The following is a 19,812-nucleotide window of genomic DNA, read 5'->3' as shown; positions in this document are numbered from 1 at the left end:
TAAAAAGTTATTTATAACAGTTGCTTACCACTTAGTAACAGGTGCCAATGCTCGTATACAACTATGTATTACTATATATTTGTGGTTATTTGTGGGAGAAATAAATTAATATTATAGTCTGGCCAATAGCAGCAATGTTCTGAATTTAGCTCATATGTAGGCCAGGCGAACACGTCGCTCATTTTAATTAATTTAGTGATCAAAAATAATATTAATGTGCATTCGCAACTAAAATAAACTAAGGAATAAAAAATAGCAGTGGCAAAATTTCCTTTGGAAATAGTGCGTAAATCCATAGATTCGTGGCCAGACAGAGTAAAGGCCTGTATAAAAGCCATTTGAAATATGGCCATTTCGAATAGAATATTTTTTGCTGAGACTTTAACAAATATGTAGGTATGAATTTTAATAATATTACATTACTTCATAAAAAAAACGCATTTTCATTTGTAACGGAACTTATGGCTGGACTAGGTATATTAAATTTATGATCTGCCACTTCTTAGTAGTTTGTACCTACTTTATTTATTTAATTAAACTTTTGGAGAAAGCGACAGTTTCTTGCCTATTTTTCTTGGCAGAAATTGCAATCCAAATGGTCGGTATAAAAAAAAAGACTATTTAAAAATGCTTAAATCAAAGTTTACTTAAATAAAGTATTTCTTTCTTTTAAATATCAAATGTAATAATATCATTTTTATTTGTTTAGTATTTTAGAGAAACAACTTCTGGCATGGTACACAATCATAATTAGTGTGCAAACTGCTAGCGCGTCTGTGATGTAACCCATGACTACTTCTTGAGTTGATTTTTCTCGAATTACATCGGTCGGTTCTGGATTGCTTTTGTTTATCTGAAATATTTAGATATTATTTAATTATGTTTTTGAACCTAATTATATCTACAGACAGTGTTACAATCACTTAATTATACCGCCTTAACATAACTTTAAAAAATAGCTTTGTAACATCTAATTAAGGAAGACTGTACAATAATTGACGAGTTGGGCACCTTTTTTCGTATTTCTATCGCAAAGCAGCTCTGTTAGCGTGACATTGTGTCGGTTTGAAAGATGCGAAATGACAATAAAATTAAAAGCCACAAAAGTACAATATTGTTGTCGTCAGAAAAATCACATGAAGGGTACCATGCTCGTCACAATGCCATATCAGCTGTTAATTATCCACTGCTGAACATAGGTTTCCCTCTATTAGGGGGGTTTTGCCCATACTTTCCACGCTTGGCTGGCGGGTTGGCAACCGCAGTTATGCTGTTATACATTTCTTGAATATTAAGCTCGTCACAGTATATTCTGTGATTTTTACGATGCTATTAATATCAATATACAACGACAATTACTTTTTTCTATTAGTAGGCGGTTTGTTTGCCATACACAACTTGTACAAAAAATAATACACAACTTTATCTAGCGCCAAGCTAAGCATAGTTTGTACTATGATTACAATATATAGATTTACAACCGATAGACAAGGGGGGAAAGAGATTGTTAGTAATGGAGACTAAAAATCCCATTGCTAGCAATATACCCAATCAGGTCGACCTCCTTGTGGTTCCCCCTGGAAACTATCATGGTTAATTCCTGATGAATTCATCATGATGGGCTAACTGGCCTGTTTTCATTCTCATCTATCACCCTTCACTGGTGCTCCGCCAGCGTATCCCGTTAGCGCAGGCGAGGTTACCATTCCATTTTCACCCATCAAAAAAAACCGATAGACAAGCTTACTTTTTAAATTCATACATATTGTATACAAAAAAAACACGAGGGTTCATAAAAACAGAGATACTTATGAAAATAAATGTTGCAATGAGATTGTATTCTTAAGATTATTCATTAAAATGTTTAATGATCTTGATAAGAAATGATCCCCATTTTGGAGCATTCTGATAAAATGATAAAAGTTGCGCCCTCTTTTTCGTGTCAGTGTGTTCAAACCATTTAAAAACATAATTGTGGTTTTTTTTTTATACAACTTAGAATGGCAAATAAGCTGACGGCCCACCTGGTGGAAAGTGGTAACCGTCGCCTACAGACATGAGCAGTACCATGGACATAACAGAGTATACTGTTTCGCCCATGATACCCCCCATACGTTGCCATTCCTGAGGACTCAGGTGTTATTCCTCTGTACCCAGTAAATTCACGCCATATCTCAGCCCTCAAACCGAAACACAGCCATGCAAACACAACTGCTTCACGGTTGAAACACGAATGAGACAGAGGTACCCAAGCAATCGACTTTTGTACAAAGTCTCCCTCTGGTTATTTCTGTGGTATCTATCTTTGTCGTCTATAACATCTGTTTTCATGTTTATTTGATTATTCAGGTTAATAATAAGATTATTGCGATTGCTCGACATTCTAATTAAAATAAAATAAAATAATAATGACACTTATTTTGATAAAATTTATTGTGTAATATTCTGACACAACATTTACTACACTTTATACTATAGGAAATTAAAGAGATAATTTTTCTTACCTTATTGAGAATGGTTTTCATATTTTTAATTTCTCTTCTAATACTGTTAATATTGGTCACCATTTTTTTGGCTGTAGTTTTCATTTTTATAATCAAGGGTGAATCGGGTGGTTCAGATTTTATTAGATTTTTAATTTTAGTATATTCACGTACAGTGTATTGTAGGCTTGCTTCCAGAACATATATTTGTTGTAGATGGGTACCCAAAGTTGTAAGGCAATCAAGAACACTAAAATGTATAAGAGAATTTATAAGAAGATATTAAGTGTCAAAAATTTTAATACTATAGGCAATTCGAAAAGACTTTTATACATAACATTCTACAAAAATATTTTCATGTTACAAAATTTGTACATTGTACATGTATCTTTCTTTTTTTACAGAAATATTTATTATCACTTTACATTAGAATTAGGTAGGTGAGAATGTTATTAGGTTATTTTGTTACAAGAAAATTGTAAAAGCAACAAATTTTTCAGATAATTATTTTTGTTTGATTCCTGGTTGTAAATTGGAATATCTCAAAATGTATACATATCGTCATAGTCGCAGAATACTGACGGATCTGACAAATATTACATATATAGATCCGTCAGAATTCTACGACTATGAAGATATATGCAGAAAAATCTATCAATATATTTGTGTATTTTAGCGGAAAAAAATTAATGAACAAAACAAACCTATAATTGCCAACTTTTCGGGCATACAATCCTGCCACTGCATCCAATTTCCAGCCCTTCAAATGAAATACACGCAATCCATATTTTAATCTTTGTCTTTCATATGGCATATCAATGCCCAATTTTATCATATCATTTTCCTCTAAAAGCAAAAATGTTTTAAGATCTATTCTGCTGTTCTCAATGACGGACACAAGGCGCTCGCAGTTCATGCCATAGAGTAAATGGGGGATTTCATTTCTATAATCCAGTCTGCAATGTAAACAATATTAAAATAAGTAAATAATAATTTTCAATATTTTCATGATAAATTTAATATATTTATAACTAATATATAACTTGGGATGGGTAATAAGTTGAAAACTTATCTGATGCAAAATAATAATCATGAGCATTGCAGAAAACTGATATTGTACATTTAATGGAGCCAAGGTGTAATATTTCTATATCTAACAATTTTATTGTTATATTCCAAACTTCAACTTGAAACAGCAATGCAAGCACAGTTGCTTGGTGGTAGAAATATGAATAAGACAGAGGCACTCTTGTAGATGACTTTTGTATAAACTTACGGTAAATATAAAAATTACTACATTTTTATATTACGTTTTTATTTACATTTAACAATGAAAATAATAGTGATAATATTTTTTTTTTATTAAATTATGCATCTATTTTATATACATTGACTATAAATATACACTAGAATAAAAAGCACCTACACCAAAAATTTTAACTTACTTTTCTCTCGTTATTACACCTGGGTAATAGTCATGCCAAGACCAAAGTTGGTTTAAGTATATAATTTTATTTGTCTCATCTGTATCATCTATTTTCAAATGTTTGTTCAAAATTTCAATTATATTCTGGTAATCCTGTGACGTAGCAATTTCAAAAGGTGTTCGGTTGGATCTGTCTACTTCATTCAGTCTTGCACCATGAGCAATGAGCATTTCTAAGATTTCTGGTTGATTGTAGTGAACTGCCCAAAACAGTGCCTAAGAAGGTGCAATTTTTTAAATACAAGAATTATTTTATTAATATATAATAAAAATATAATATGTATAAAACTACATCTTCATATAATGAAAACAATATTAATGTTTAAATTGCATATTCCTATTATATCTCATATTATATTTTAAGGCAATAAAAGGTCTGGTGATAATATTTCAATTATTGTTTATTATAACCAGGTGTATTACAGACATTATTGTTTATTAATAATTCCCTATATAGAAAGTAAGATGTTTACCTCTCAAATTTAGAAAAAAATATTACTACAAGTAATCATAAGCCATGTGGTTCTGACATAGAGTAACATATAATTTATGGTCGAGCAATGGGCAGCAACATCTCTCTCAAAATATCTCTAAAAGCCCAACTGCAGCTGCTAACCTGCCTGCCAAGAGTGACAACTACTGGCAAAACTCTTCTTATGGGGAAGGATTATATTCAGCAGTAAACAGTTAAGGACTGATATGATGGAGCAATCATACTGTTTACTTAATTTTAATATTATTAATAATATAATACTTACCGTCCAACCTTGTTGATCTCTCATTTCAATATTTACATCACTTTCCAATAGTTTCTCTACAACAGCAACACGGCCACTACTGATTGCTCGCATGAATGGAGTTTGACCATATTTATCTCCAATATTTAAAATACAATTTCTATCTAATAAGTTTGTAATAATACTAAAAATTGCATCATTATTGGCACTGCTGTTTGAACACGTAGCCATTATTGGAGTCACAGAATCTAAAATAATGAAATTAACAAATTATTATGTTATTATAATCATCACTCACCTGTCACACACTGCTAGGTTACTATTATTAGGTTAGCCAGGTAGTTTAGTATTGTTTTTCTCTTAAATTGGTATTATATTATTTTTATTTTGAGGATATTTTAAAGTAATATAATGATGAAAAATAATATAATTAAATATATTCTAACTTTATATAATGATGTATATTTTAATATTTGTTGTGAGATACCTCTATTAACAGCTTTCACTAACCTGCATGTAAATTAGGATCTGCACCCTTGTCCAGTAAAAATTCAACAATTATATCTTGTGCGTGGAAACATGCATGCATCAGTGGTGTCCATCCACTATCCAGTTTCAAATTAACATTATTGTTTAGATCTGAAATGAGTTAAAATAATGCATAAATATAAATTTTCAGTCTTACTTGAATTAAATTGTATGGAGGCTAATGCCCAAGAATGGACACTAATGTTATTTAAGTAGCATATCAATTTTATATAAAATTAGTAGTGAGGGCTTTTTTAATGGGTAAAAATAGTGGAGTGATATTGAGGGATGATAAGTGACGATGAAAGCAGACCCAGTTACCCCATCATGACAAATTCAATACGAATTAACCATGATATTTATTAGCAATGGGGCTGGTAGACCCATTAGTAACAGTCTGTGCCCCCCAGGTAGTTTATCATGCCAAGTTAGGGACTTCAAAGAATGAACATTTGAATTTGGTAGACACTATCCTTTGGTAGTTTAATTACATTTTCAATTTCACTCCGGTGATGGAATACTATTAACAAAATAAAATATAATAAATAAGACATGGTTATAGACTCGCCCCATGTCACATTTAAATATGCTCAGCAAAACTTTGATATTAACAATTTAATTTCCCCTATTATATTACATTTACTGCAATCATAACTACTAAAGTGAATAATATAAAAAACGGTTAGGTTACCATTATTGACAATCATTTCAACTGCTTTTAGATCACCATTAATGATAGCATCTTGCAACTTAACTTCTACAGTCTTTCTTTGATTTTGTTGTGTATGGTGATACCAACGTTTCTGAAATATACAAAAATAACAAATTTTCCAACCCTGCAGTAGATTAAAAGGCAAAGATTATTTAAAACTGCCTGTAAACAAGTCTATTTCAATAAACATAATTTGAATTTGATATTTAATTCAGTTTTGTTTTGAAAAATAATTTGCCAAGTATTAACTTATATATATGATTATGGATAATTATAGTGGAACAAATTTATTCCACTATCTGTATAAAATTACGATATATAAGAAAAATTTATGCATCAAAAAATTTAAAAGTACCTTTTAATAACATAATATAATATAATTAAACAAGTTAAAATAAACATGCTTAGCAAATCCTATTTCAATACAGCAATTTATAAAAAATAATAAGTATTAAAATTAACTTACAGGCTTTTCATAAAATCCATAATCATCATTATCTGTATCTTCATCTGACAAGCCGGCGGGTCTAAATTGTGCCATGATCAATTTTGTAGGAAGTTTGTTTGTCTTATTTAAAATTACAAATATTGTACTTCACACTATTCCAACTATTTTTATTTTCAATTATGAAAGAGCGTTTGAGAGAATTAGAATTTAAATATGTAGGTAGGTAAAAGTAGAGGGTAAAAGAGGAAGTGGAAGACTGAAAAATAAGTACATGGGACAGATAAAGGAAACACTAGGTGTCATAACGTATAGGTAGGTCAAGGATATGGCCTGGGATAGAGCTGGCTGCAAGAAGATGCATGAATTAGTTGCACCGACAAGAGGAAACTCTTAAATGGAAATAGAGAAGTATTTGTTTTCAAATTTTCGGTTTCTAAGTACTGAAAACATATAAAACCACAACAAACAAATAATAATTAATACAATGCGTATTAAATTATTTTAATTAAATATAGAAAATCAAATAAAATTATTTTATATATTTTGTCCATAACAATATTAATCTGGCATTATGTTATGTGACAGCCCGGCGTAATTGACAGCGGGCAATGACAGTATCAATGTTGCCACTTTGTCTACCTACCTAAGAACAAGAAATTACATAGAACGAATGATAAAATAAAAATTCGTAAATTATATGGTTGTCTCCTGTCTTCTTATGCGATATGTATTTGTAAAGAGAGGACGAAAGGTACACTATCAGTTGCTATTTTTCTCAATTCATAACAGGGTAAGAACAAGAAATTACATAGAAGGAATGATAAAATAAAAACTGTAAATCATATGGTTGCCTTCTTTCTTCTTATGCAAATATAATACGTAAAAAGAGGACAGAAGATACACCATCAGTTGTCGTTTTTCTCAATTCATAGCAGGCTAGTGTATAAAAAATGTTTGGTATGTCAATTACTTGTCAATAACCAATTTTACATTACTAGATTATATATTCGACACAGTTTATGTAGAAAGTATGCAAGCAGGTTGCATTTGAATTTGGTAGGGTTATACGATCATATAACATTTTCTATACACTAGCCTGCTATGAATTAACAATTTTATCACTCCTTTTATGTAATTTCTTGTTCTTAGCTACCTACTGATTTAGTAGCTAAACAATGTGGTTGATTCTGAGGCGCCATTCTCTAAATTTAGCTTTAAAATCAAAACTTTTTGTTAATTTTGTGAAAAAAGATATAACTTTGACTGAAATCTCACACTGCATCACATTGTAATTTTGCTGAAATATTAAATTGATATTTAGTTTTAGAAATACATTTAGAGAATATTATTAATTAGAATGTTGAACGTTGCTGCCTATCTTTCGACCACAAAGATCCCTTAGTCGCCTCTTACTATGCCGACGGGAAGAAAGAAGTGGCTTATTCTATATCGAGATGTTCACGATTAAATCCATTTTCAATCGACTTCAAAAAGAAGAATGTTCTCATTTCGGCTGTATTTTTTTTTTTTATTTCGTATCTCAAATTCCGTCAGTTATAAACCGATTTGATTTTTTTATGAAGTAGGGTTTTTCGTAAGAACTAAATCTTAATTATTTTGTTGAGAGTAAGCCGTTATATTACATTAGGGTAAACCACTTAATGATTGGCACTTTAAGAATGAGCTTCGTGTTACTTTGAAATTAAATTACAATAAAATTTACAAAACCTAGTAGACAAAATATTTGACAACATTATAGAAAATAATATAATCTTTGTTTTTATGTAATTGCATAGTATAAAATACACATTTTTTATTGAACTGAACTAGATGTCTCGGAAAAAATCTTACAGAAGTCCATATCACTGGTTATTTAATTAGAATTATTTTTGTTTAATATTTCTGTAGTATCCATTAGTATGTAGGTACACATATTATAGTCCCCAAGATACAGGTCTGGCCTAGTTTGGGGACTGATGGTAATGCAGATATTTCCTCGTTGTATATAAATTGTAAACAAAATAATTATATTATTATTATTATATACATACTAATAGAAGCGGAAGTAAACAAAATAATTCTAATCAAATAACCAGAAATTTATTTTTTATTTAAACGTAAAAGACTACAGAAAAATCTATTATTAGTGTAGAAATCAGTGGCATAATAATAGGGTGGTAACACGAGTTTCAATGACACTTGCTCCCGGTTTGAGGGGGTCCCTGGTCCGTGAAGGCATAGGAAACATCTACTTATTTATTGCATAAATTAGTAAAAAAGGAAATATTTAACTATTTTGAGAATTAGACTATTAACTCAAGAACATACATGAATTATACAAATAATGAAGGAATGATTTTTTTTCTGTTCACAACAAGTAGTAAAAAATAAGAGTTTGCGGTACAATTAAATATGTTAGACCAGTTTTGTGAAAGGCTTGGACCTGCAGTAGGTTTGAAAAGACCAGTGTTGCAAGTCACCAGTGCCCCATCTCCATGGACTACATAAATATAAGGTAACCAATTAGTGTTACAATAGACAGATAACAATAAAAAAATGTAAATTGCGAGAATACCCTAAATGTAAAAAAAAAAAAAATATATATATATTAGAATAATAATTAAGGTAAAAATTATTAGCAACTACCGACTATGTACATTTGTGTAGGTGTGTGTGAAAAAGAGAAAATGAGATTATCTATACATGGAGCGAGAGGGAGAGTGAGATAAACTAATAAACTATCAAGGTGAAGAAAAGCTACGCAACTTGTCTATTCTTTCTCGAAAAATCTTTGAATTGTTTGATCCAATGAATTTGCTACGGACGTCAGGAGGTATAGTTAAGTCATTGTTATTCTCAATATTGACATCTACACTTTTAATTATCGTCATGTAGTTAAAGTACTTTATTTTCATCTTTCCTTTTTTTGTTTATTGTTCATCGTAATGTTAATGGTCATTGGAAAATCTGCTGAATATTCCTTTTACAGATTCTGTAGTTTCGTGATAACTCCTTTTTTGACGTTTTTCTGAGGATTACGAGGTTATGGCTTTATTTTCTATAATTTCATTGCTATATTGCAACCTTTAAACCGAAAGAAAGATATACAAGCAAAGTTGCTTCTCAGCAGAATTGCGCTAGCGCTTTCGTATTAAATCTCCTTCTGATTATAAGAGTTTTGCATTTAGTTTTATTCTATTTATTTTTGTAACTAACTATAGAGGCTCCTCCCATATCATATTGAATCCTAATAATTTCGGTAAAATATAGGCACGTCCAGTCTTCATCACAAAGGCAAAACATACCTTTTACTATCCTTATAAGGATAATTATAAGTATAAATATGATTTTATTTTGAATGACGTCAAATTTATATATATTTATCCACAAGCATCATCTTCCGGCCACAATTTCTCTTAAGGTTAGGTAATTAAAAAGAGGGATTAATTTGAGCGGCTCATTACGAGAAAGCCGAACTTCATTTTCTTAAGTATTAATCCTCCTGTAAAGAAATAGTAGGTGGCTTAGAATTTAAAATACCTATATTAATGGCTGAAATGATAATGATGATATTATTGTATCATAGTAGGTATTTACCTATACATTGTTGAATACTTAATTAGTATTTACAAATCATTGAAATAGTAATATTATTGTTTTATTATGTTACTTGAATACTATATATTCATGCATACATATTATTCTTTACTAAAATAAATCAGTATCAATAGAACCTGTTACTTTTAAAGTGGGTAAAGGTACATTTACATAAGTAAATTGTAATATTGTATTAGGTGTCTCATGAAAACGTATCTATTTTAGTTACGAGAAACAGAACAAAGGACACAATAGTAGCTGTCCCAAGAATTCCGAATAAAAGTCTGAAGTAGGTACCTACTGTTCTCAAGCTTGGATGGAAGTCATTCTACGCGTCGGGAGGTAAGGATAATAGGCAACAGTTCCAATTAGGCGACGAGGGCGTTTGTTAACATTTAATTAACGTCAGGGATCCATTGTGTCCGTGGCGGGTTTCAGGGCTGAGCTCGTTGCACTGCTGCGTCTTGATGAGGCCGCAACTTATAACGTTTTGTATTACAAGCTACTATTTCCATTACTGTTTAAAACAATAATTGCATTCACTAAAGTCCATTTCTGCTATTGTACACTTTGCGAGATACGGTCTAGTACACAACAAACAATCTTGGTTTGATAGTGAATTTGATTCAAAACAGACTTTATAGTAAGGGAAGGCGGGTTGGAATACAAAGGTGGCGTTTGCTAATGATGCGATGCCACGTCGCCTCAGGGGCTGACATGACGTGACGAACCCTCATTAGGTACTTCTTTATACATATTTTTGCTATGACTTTGTACATTCTATATTATATACGTACAACGATTAACAATATGATAGATGCATTTTAAATCAAGTACTTATAGTTTTTGTGAATACTTGACGCTGTTTTTGCTGTGATGGTTACACATATTAATATACACACATACCTATTAATGGAAACGGAATTAAACAGAAGAACAGTAAATATTCGTGTTCAGTTACACGGTTTATTACATAAACTCCCGCAAAATAAAATCGAATTAAGTAAAATATTCACTATAATGCTTTTCGTAAATATAACATGCAACAAATGAACTATTTTAAAATTCAAGTAAAAAAGTACTATTTAAGGAAATCATATCCATCGTAGTGTCTAATACATATTAGTATGCCTTTATAAAAATTTACATTATTTATGTTCATTAATATGTATGTATTATTTATTTATGTAAATATATAAGTATATATATTATTTACTGTGTTTAAATTTATCTTTAGCCTTTTTAGTTTCCCTTTTTAGTCTTATTATTTTTCTATACAGCCTCCTCTTCATCCCAAGGTTGCCTGGAAGGAATCGTCATGAAAGACTGTCTTGATTTTAAGTAATTAAGTATTAATTTTATTTGTGTACATATTGTTAATTTTTATAATCGGTATTATTGAAAGACTTCAAAGGTAATATTCCTTTCGTCATTGATTTTATGTCTCATTGTAAATATGAATTGTATTAATTTTATTTGTGTAAAAAGTATGTGTGAAATAGTAACATTTTTACCAAGATATTGTCATTTTAAAAGAATATACTCGTATAATATACTTAAGTGCCTATTAGTTAGGTACTTAAACATAAGTTCATACTTTAACATCAATCATTTCATAATATTAGGCTTTGTGTTTGCGTAGTGAATGTAATAATGGTCTTTTTTGCTGGAAGTCGAAGAAAATGTTTTCGAATGTAATAAGAATTTTTCTCATAGCGATGTAGAAGGTAAAAGATTTGATTTATCGCAGTGGGCCGGCTAAGGCGCGCTGACCAGCCGGGAACAGGGCGCTGGGCGGCGCGGCGTGGCGGCGGCGGGCCGTTCTCGTCCGCTCGCCCGCCGCCACCGTCCGGACGCGTTATTAAACTTTTCCCCATATTAAACATTCCGGAGACGAATACATTTTATTGTTGCTTCGGACCGACGTCAGAGGCCCCAACAAAGCGAAACTCAAAGACGGCAATTGCGAAATAAATTGAAAGCAATTTGATATTGCGTTGTAAGTAATAGCCGTCAGGACCCCGCTACTCTGTGGAAGACATTTTGTATGCAATTTAGAGAACTTTCAACGGGCCATTTGATTGCGGCCTTTCGGTCCAATTTTGGGTTCCTATGGTAGGTACTGCCTGCCGCTGATTAATGGCTTATTTTGACTTATGGACGAAGGAAATTTTTTTACCATAATGTACCTTGTTGTTACAATACATAGCTTTTATTTGTGATAAAAATAATAAACTACAGAAATGTATTTATGTAGTTTCACTAATTTATAACAAGAGTGGCTAAGACAAACCATCCAATTATATAGCGACGGTTTTGTTAACTTTTAATTAACGAAGTTGAGTAACGTATACCTAGTTATAATTTTAATACATATTTAGAGTTAGTAGATAGGTAAATGTAGATAAAGAGGACGTAAATAAATGGATTTAGATAATCATACCAAAATAATAACCAGAAGTTATTTAATTTTAGAGATATAAATAAATAAGTAATTATAACTTATTTTGAAAGGCCATTTTGATATTAATTAGAATCATTGACTTAAAAATATTCATATTTTAAAATTATTTTTTACAATTACATTCGTATGGTTTATATGTACATTTATTACGAGTATATATAACAGTTAATAAATTTTGTGTCTATTTTTATGTATATGTTTACGAATACGGCAAACGTAATTTATAGTTTTTATTATTTTTTTGAAGTAATATTTTTTGTAGTCGTAAACGCTTACCATCAGGTGGTATGCTTGTTTGTATAAAGTATAAAAAAAGTAATCGATATTTAATGCCACAATAATAAGTGACACAGATCCCTCAAAAAATAATAACAATAAGTCCATGAATTGGTATGCGATCATATTAATTCTATTCTTAATTGTTTTTTTCGTCTACGTCTATCTTGACGGCGTCTTCATCAACCGCCACGCTCTAATCCGAAATCTCATTTCCGACGAATAATTGTAGGAAATAGAGTGAATCTCCCTTCTGCTTCAGGTTCAAAAACCGTTGCGGATTTTTTATAATTATGGTTTAAGAATATACCATAAGCTAAAGTTTAAAAAGTAATACAAGTAAATTATTAAAATTACAGGAATTAGTATCGATTTAACGAATAAACATAAGTTGCGTTCTGTACAGTCTATATATGAACAATTGTACATTCATGACTATGGGAGGTAGTATATCAAACATGTTTATCAAACACAAGGCACGCTGTGGTTGTCTATAAATGTAAGAATAGTTAGATTTAATCTACCAGTGTATTGTACTAAAATGTTTAGCTGTATCTTATGTTGGTAATCCTATAAATAAATAAATATCAACCTAATTTGATGTAAAGATTGGTGTAAGTACTTTCAGTCATTATGTGTTTGACCAAACCATTTCAAAAGATTGATTAGTATGGGAGTACGAATGGTTGTCCCTTCAACTGCTTCACTCCCACTAAGTGAATTAACTGTTTACTCTATGCAAGCTGGACAATTCTAATTGCTTTCTCTGAGACAGATCTGTAAACCTTACTCACGTAATGAAATACGTAAAGAATTTTATTATGTATGTTTACATGTGCATTTGCTCAAAATAAACTGAAATCTGAAAACCCTTGCAAAGATTTATAATAAGTTATAAGTTAATGGAATAAGTAGATAAAATTGTACAACGTAAATGTCGATTTACTAAAGATAGAAAAAACGAGTAAAGTCGTAGAATAGAATAAATACCATATTAAAATCTATTTTAGCAGTTGATTTTCTCTACCTACCCGGCAAGTGTTTTGGCGTAAAGATAGATATATGGCAGTCATAATTCAAAAAGTATGCCTATCTGTATAAAATTCCGTAGTAGTCCTCTTGTACATTGTGGTATCTACATAATATGGTATGTGGTAAGTTGAGCATTTAGGAAACAAAATGAGAGCAGAATAAATACGTTCAAAGTGCTAGTGTTACGCAAAATTTGCAGAGTAAGGTTTGAAAGAAAGTACGTGCTTAAAATGTGAAAATGAGAAAGGGCATATAAAAAGGGCATTGGTTCGCCATAGTAAAAAGAATGTTCGATGAAAGATTAATGAAACAGAGATACAATGCAGAAGTGGAAGCATATATAGGAAGTAAAAGAAACCTAGACAAATCTATAATAATGATTAACTTGTATCCAAGAAGAGTTAAGTCTCAGTGTGTATTTCTAAGACGGGTTATGGAAGGGAGATGCGTGTAAAGATAGAGGACATTGTCAATCGGTTTTCTCGTGACTTTGTGTAAAGATAGGTTGATAAACCAATATTTTGGATAGTTTGATAAACTTATATTTTGATTATTTATTTATTTATCTAGGTAACAAAGAATATACGTCTAATACGAGATGGGGTTAATTGTGTGCAATGATAATTGATTACAATAAGATAAAAGACTTGTAACATGTCTGGAGTAGACATATAACCAGAGTATTAATTAAGCAATTTTTATAAAATACATATAAAACCTTACATTTATTTTGTAGTAACTAGTAAGAAAGCCAATATTAAAGTAAGACTCATTAGTTTAACTAGAGTCTTTAGAATCTTATGCCATTAAGAGAAGGATTATAATGGGACGCATGGATTATTCAGTATCGTTAATTAAATCTAGTTATGGATTACCTACTAATTATAAATAATGAAAGTCTAATTCGAAAACAAAATTGTAGTAAAATTTACATAATAACCTTTTCATGAATTATGACCTATTTTAAAATACCTCTTGTTATAAATTCACAATGTGTATATTTATTAGTTTGTATATGTGACTTCGTCTATGTGATAGGGATATGTTTACATACAAGACCAAAAACCAACTTATATAAAAATATAAATGTATATAATATAAAAAGTTTAATCCCATCATCATAGTATATGTACACCAAATTTAAATAATTTTTTTGTTGATAAAGCCGTTAAAGTGGTATAAAGTAACAAACAAACAAAAACACTTACTTTCACATTTATAATATTAGTAAGGATGTACATAAGTACACACTTGTAAAATATCTTAGACGGTTTCACAATGTTATATATTGTTCAAGATTATTATAATAATGAACACCTACCTACGTAATACTTGTGCGAAGGAGCACTTTGGTAAATGAACATAAAATGGGGAAATGTAACATTCATTACAATTCATTTTAGTACGTAACATGGATTGTGAACGGCGTTTTTGGCCAAGATATCATCACAATCAGCAATATCCCGCATTACGATTGCCTTCTTATCATAAACCAAATTTTATGAGTGGACGAAACACATGCAGCAAAAAATAAATAATAATGTAGGTATAGTCTTATAACTTGTAGCGATATTAAACAACTCCTAAGTGATTGGACTGGAACCAATTTGTTGATTTGTTAATATGGATCTCAGTCTCTTTATTTCTCACAGATACTTACATATTTAAGTATCTATGAGAAATGAAGGCCTACTAATTATTTTATATTAAAATTGTTTGAATATTTTAAATCATTCAAACCTTTCATAGGCTTATTATACCTAGTTAAAACCCGTAACTTTTTATGCTTAAAATTGTAATTTAACCATCTCGCATTTTATTTAACTAGATTAAAATTGGTGTGCTGCTGATAGGTGATAATCACCTATCACCTCTAAGAATCGCACCGTTGATGTGGTCATAGGTAATACTTGTGTCTTTAATTGTCATTTAGCCGAATGTAATCAGAATCTTTGTTAGCTAGAAACCATCTGTTATAACAACGTCTATTTGGTACAATAGATAGTCAGACAGCCTCTAGGTTGAAATCTAACTGAATATTATTCACAGGTGACAAACTACTAACACGCTACAAGAACTTTATATTTTTTAAGCGTTTTTAAATTAAAATGTTAATTTAAGCGTGGTTATAGTTATATATGTATGAAATGTAGGTACAAATATTGTAAGAAGCGAGAGAGTTACGAGGTAGACTTATGGCTTCCATTCAGTAAAGGAGAGATAATGCTTGCAGGCAATCACATAAGTGGATCAAATAGCTGTAGTCCATTTGGATAATGAACTAGTCACTCTGTAGCTTTAGACAGTTCTTTTTATTATATAGATGTCGATATTATTTAAGTACTTCAAGTTTAGCTTTTGGTGAAAATGATGAAGTACCTACTTGAGGTAGAGTCGAACATTCGTCAACGATTTATGGTCAATGAATTAAAAAAGACAAATCCAATTGAAATTATGTAAATATGAGTATTTGGAATCCTAAGATTTAGTACTTATTTAGAAAAAAAAACAAATGAAATGTTTAGTCTTTATAGGAAATAAACATATGACTTTTCTAAGACAAAATTAATTACATTAATAACTAATATTCAAATTTTGAATTTTTTCTTTACAATTTTTCGTATAGCACGTTTCTAAGAAAATTATTATATTAGAATCACAATATATTTAAGGATCTACGTATAAAGAAGTTCAACATTTTTTATGAAATAGAACGACGAACAATATTTGTCTTGAAATTATAATAAAGATTATTCTAAACATAAACAAGCTAGCAATATTATAGTGGCTCATATATCAACAGTAGAGTACCCAAAGTGGTATCTGATCAATCCATTATCGGTCCCGTACTCTGACCAGGAGCTGTTAGGCTCGCAACTTGGCGACACACATTTTCCATTTTCCCCCCTTGTCCTTACACCGGCCCAGTTTCGCCTCTTCCATAATTCAATCCATACCGAATCCATTGTACCAATACACTACAACATGTATATGGATATACTTACTTAATATGGATACTAGTATGTCTGTACATTGTACAATGTATGCAATAATTTTTAAAAAATATTGACATATTAGATATATACGATTTTTTTTATTAAAAAGAAATATAATAGTTATAAATTTAAATTTTACTGAAATTATACAGACAACAGTGAAAGGGCATAGAGTGCCTCTTGTAAATTAGAATAGGAGTAATAATATCATCATTATCTCTCTGATTTGAAACAAATGTTGCGGAAACGCATGTTGTGTAAACATTCAAGATAGCATTTCACTATTTGACCACTCATCAAAGAGAGAAATGCCACATTTTTAAACATCACAATATAAAGCTAACACTACTGGAATCACATTATATTATACATAGGTATTAATTTCATTTTTCAACAAATATATTTTTTTTATACATGGTTTAGGACCAGGGTTAGGAATAGACAGTACATCTATTAGTTTAGGGGTCTATTTAAAAGACCTGTAATAACTTAACTCTAAGCTAGGAAAATCAGACTTAAAATGCAATTGAAGATATATTTCGACCTCGACATAACACACTCTTAAATAAAATACAGTACTAGAGTTTATTTACCCGTTAGTAAGTTATTTAAGCCACGTAAGGGGAACGCAGGGTATGCACTAACGCAATAGCTTTCCGCGTTTCCTTGATCCAGTCTATTTTGGCGAGATCCATTACCTCGAGAGTGGCGGCAAGAAGCAATCTCATTGAATGACCGTCTTCACCACCCTACCCCACCACGGCACTAGCCCGCATACTCCCTACTCATCCTTACCAATCGGTAAATATGCGTGTTAAATATGTATGCGCTGTAAGATGCTCGTAAGTGTATTAGATTTTGCTTGCTTTTTCATTCTGTCAAGTTGTTTGGTACTTATGTGTGGACATATCCTGGCTATAGTATACGCCTATACTTCTATATTCTTAACCGAAGAACGTTTTCATAGGTTATTGGACAACTATATATACGTAATGTAAATCAATTGTAAATACAATAAAACTATATACAATTTTACATAATAAATATAAGAGCTGAAGTCATAATTTAATATATCTTTATGTAGAAATTTGAATTTAAAATTTATTAATAAATGCGGCTAAAACAAATTACTTTTGTGTTATTGTGACAGTAATCCTTAGGTCAGTTCAGATTAGTCCATGTCACAAGTGTATGCACGTTAGCTACGATAACCGCTTATTAGACAGATCATACGCTTTTTTATCATCCTAGTGATTTAAAACAATAGAAAATATACTTTACGAATATTACTAAAATATAGTTCTTTTGTTACAAATTAGAGACTTATCAAAAATAAAAAAATAAAATTGCTTGCTGGCACCAGATTACTTAAAGATCACTTTTTTACTATAAACCAGACTCCTAAGAAATCTAGCGCGATGATAGATAAATAAATAATTTTTATCAATACCATAACGATATAGGTACATCCCAACGTCGGGCGCTCAGAGTTTCCGTCGTAGCGTTTATACAACCACATAACTTTACTTAAAGTTGTTGTCTGCATAAGGCTTAAGTAATAACTTCTATCTGGCAGAAGCAAAAACTTCGAATGCACTTCGCACGAAGTGACTAGACTTTTCCATTAAGGGCAATTATCAGACACAAGAGAGAATCCCGTGCTTCCAGCACTAAGAGAACCCCATCCCGTCGACGGAACCAGTTAGGGATAACGTCATAAAGTCGCCGATGCAGAGCCGGACTAATGTCTTGATGTTGCAATCCCCTCACCTCGGATAATGGAATGCTCGGATGTCACGTTTACTTGGTATTCGATTTGCAAAGTCCCCACAAATCTGTTATTTCAGTGCAAATATTCACTACTCGTAAATACTTACGAATATGTGTGTAATGCGCACTATAATGACATAATAAAACATCTAAAGGGCCGCTTTGGCATACATTACCTATATTAATTTATATAAAAAAAAAAAAAAACCCACTGCATCAAAATAAAAATTCTTGTTATGATCAGTCCATACAAATTTTTATCATTATACTCACCAAGAGATCGAGAACAAGATTTTGTTCTCTCTACCAGTAGACAATTCAAGTACTTACTTTTATACTTATTACATAAGTGATATATAAGGTACTTAATTATGATATTTTGATTATGTCTATATCAATAGACTTATCACTTATCATAAATAATAGAGAAAATAGTGTATAGAATGTAGGTTGTTATGTAATCAATATCCATTTGTAGACCGATGGCCATCTGGTGAAACGTACGAGTGAATAATCGGCTTATGACAGGCGCGTAAGACTACTAATGAACTAATGGCGTATCAAACCCCCATACTGAGGTCCGCCCGCCCCCGCGGTCTCTCTTGGTTAATGGAGCAATGATGGTCCGTCACTCTACATTTGACTAGACGGCTTTCACATCGCCACTCGGCACTTACCTAATGCTTGTGAGCTTATACATATAATAGACCTGCTACACCTAAATACGATGTAAGTGTCTTACAAAATAATTGTAAAATTATGTTACTATAATTTTCGCATTGCAAACAAACTTTTTCTTACTAACTCCTTAAATTAGATGAAATATTTGGATGCATTTTTATTTATTCAAAATTTTTAAATAATATAGATAATGGTATTTTTAAACGAGTGTTAGAGAGTTTATTGAAGAAAGTAAATTAATATTGTAAAACGGTTTTTATTCGGTTACAATATACTCTTAAATACACTTCAAATCTTGAACTGTTCATCAGATAATCCCTAAAATCAAAATTTATAATAAATAATATCCTGTTTATTACAAACTTAGCCTAAAAATGATCGAGTTTCTGTCTAAAGTATACAGTTTAACGGTAGCTAAATTTTAAATATTGTTTATTTCCTAATTTCCAAGTGACTGGCAACTTCTTTCATAGATATGACTAGTAGTCATATCATACATAGATAACATAGTGGTTAGTAAACCATAATCAGCAACAGGCTCTTGTTTATAAACTCCGTTTTTAAAGTTTGAGTTATTTTGACTGTAATATGTCATTTAGTTT

General features: G+C 30.9%; 1 protein-coding gene and 1 long non-coding RNA gene across 3 annotated transcripts in view; one reads left to right on the top strand and one right to left on the bottom strand.

The window, feature by feature from the left end:
* Positions 1–620: 620 nt before the first annotated feature.
* LOC113523519 (ankyrin repeat, SAM and basic leucine zipper domain-containing protein 1) lies at positions 621–6,989 on the bottom strand. The gene is made up of 8 exons (XM_052895782.1): positions 6,413–6,989; positions 5,926–6,037; positions 5,217–5,345; positions 4,728–4,954; positions 3,929–4,185; positions 3,188–3,439; positions 2,505–2,733; positions 621–853 (listed from the first exon to the last, which is right to left on the bottom strand). Exons 1-8 carry the CDS (start codon positions 6,485–6,487, stop codon positions 698–700), a joined length of 1,437 nt encoding a protein of 478 aa, XP_052751742.1. The 5' UTR covers positions 6,488–6,989; the 3' UTR covers positions 621–697.
* A 2,057-nt stretch (positions 6,990–9,046) lies between these two features.
* LOC116412741 (uncharacterized) overlaps positions 9,047–19,812 on the top strand; it is a 49,710-nt gene continuing 38,944 nt past the window's right edge. The window contains exons 1-3 of one of the 2 annotated variants that reach the window (XR_004223877.2): positions 9,047–9,227; positions 10,217–10,333; positions 11,742–12,185. This is a non-coding gene — a long non-coding RNA (uncharacterized LOC116412741). Of the gene's footprint in view, positions 9,228–10,216; positions 10,334–11,741; positions 12,186–19,812 lie in introns of those variants that run through there. The other variant, XR_008252951.1, reaches the window with a different exon arrangement.

Source organism: Galleria mellonella, unplaced genomic scaffold (genome assembly GCF_026898425.1).
Source record: "Galleria mellonella isolate WM207_F2 unplaced genomic scaffold, CSIRO_AGI_GalMel_v1 utg310, whole genome shotgun sequence".
Lineage (NCBI taxonomy): Eukaryota > Metazoa > Arthropoda > Insecta > Lepidoptera > Pyralidae > Galleria > Galleria mellonella.
This window is presented reverse-complemented; position numbering and strand designations above follow the sequence as displayed.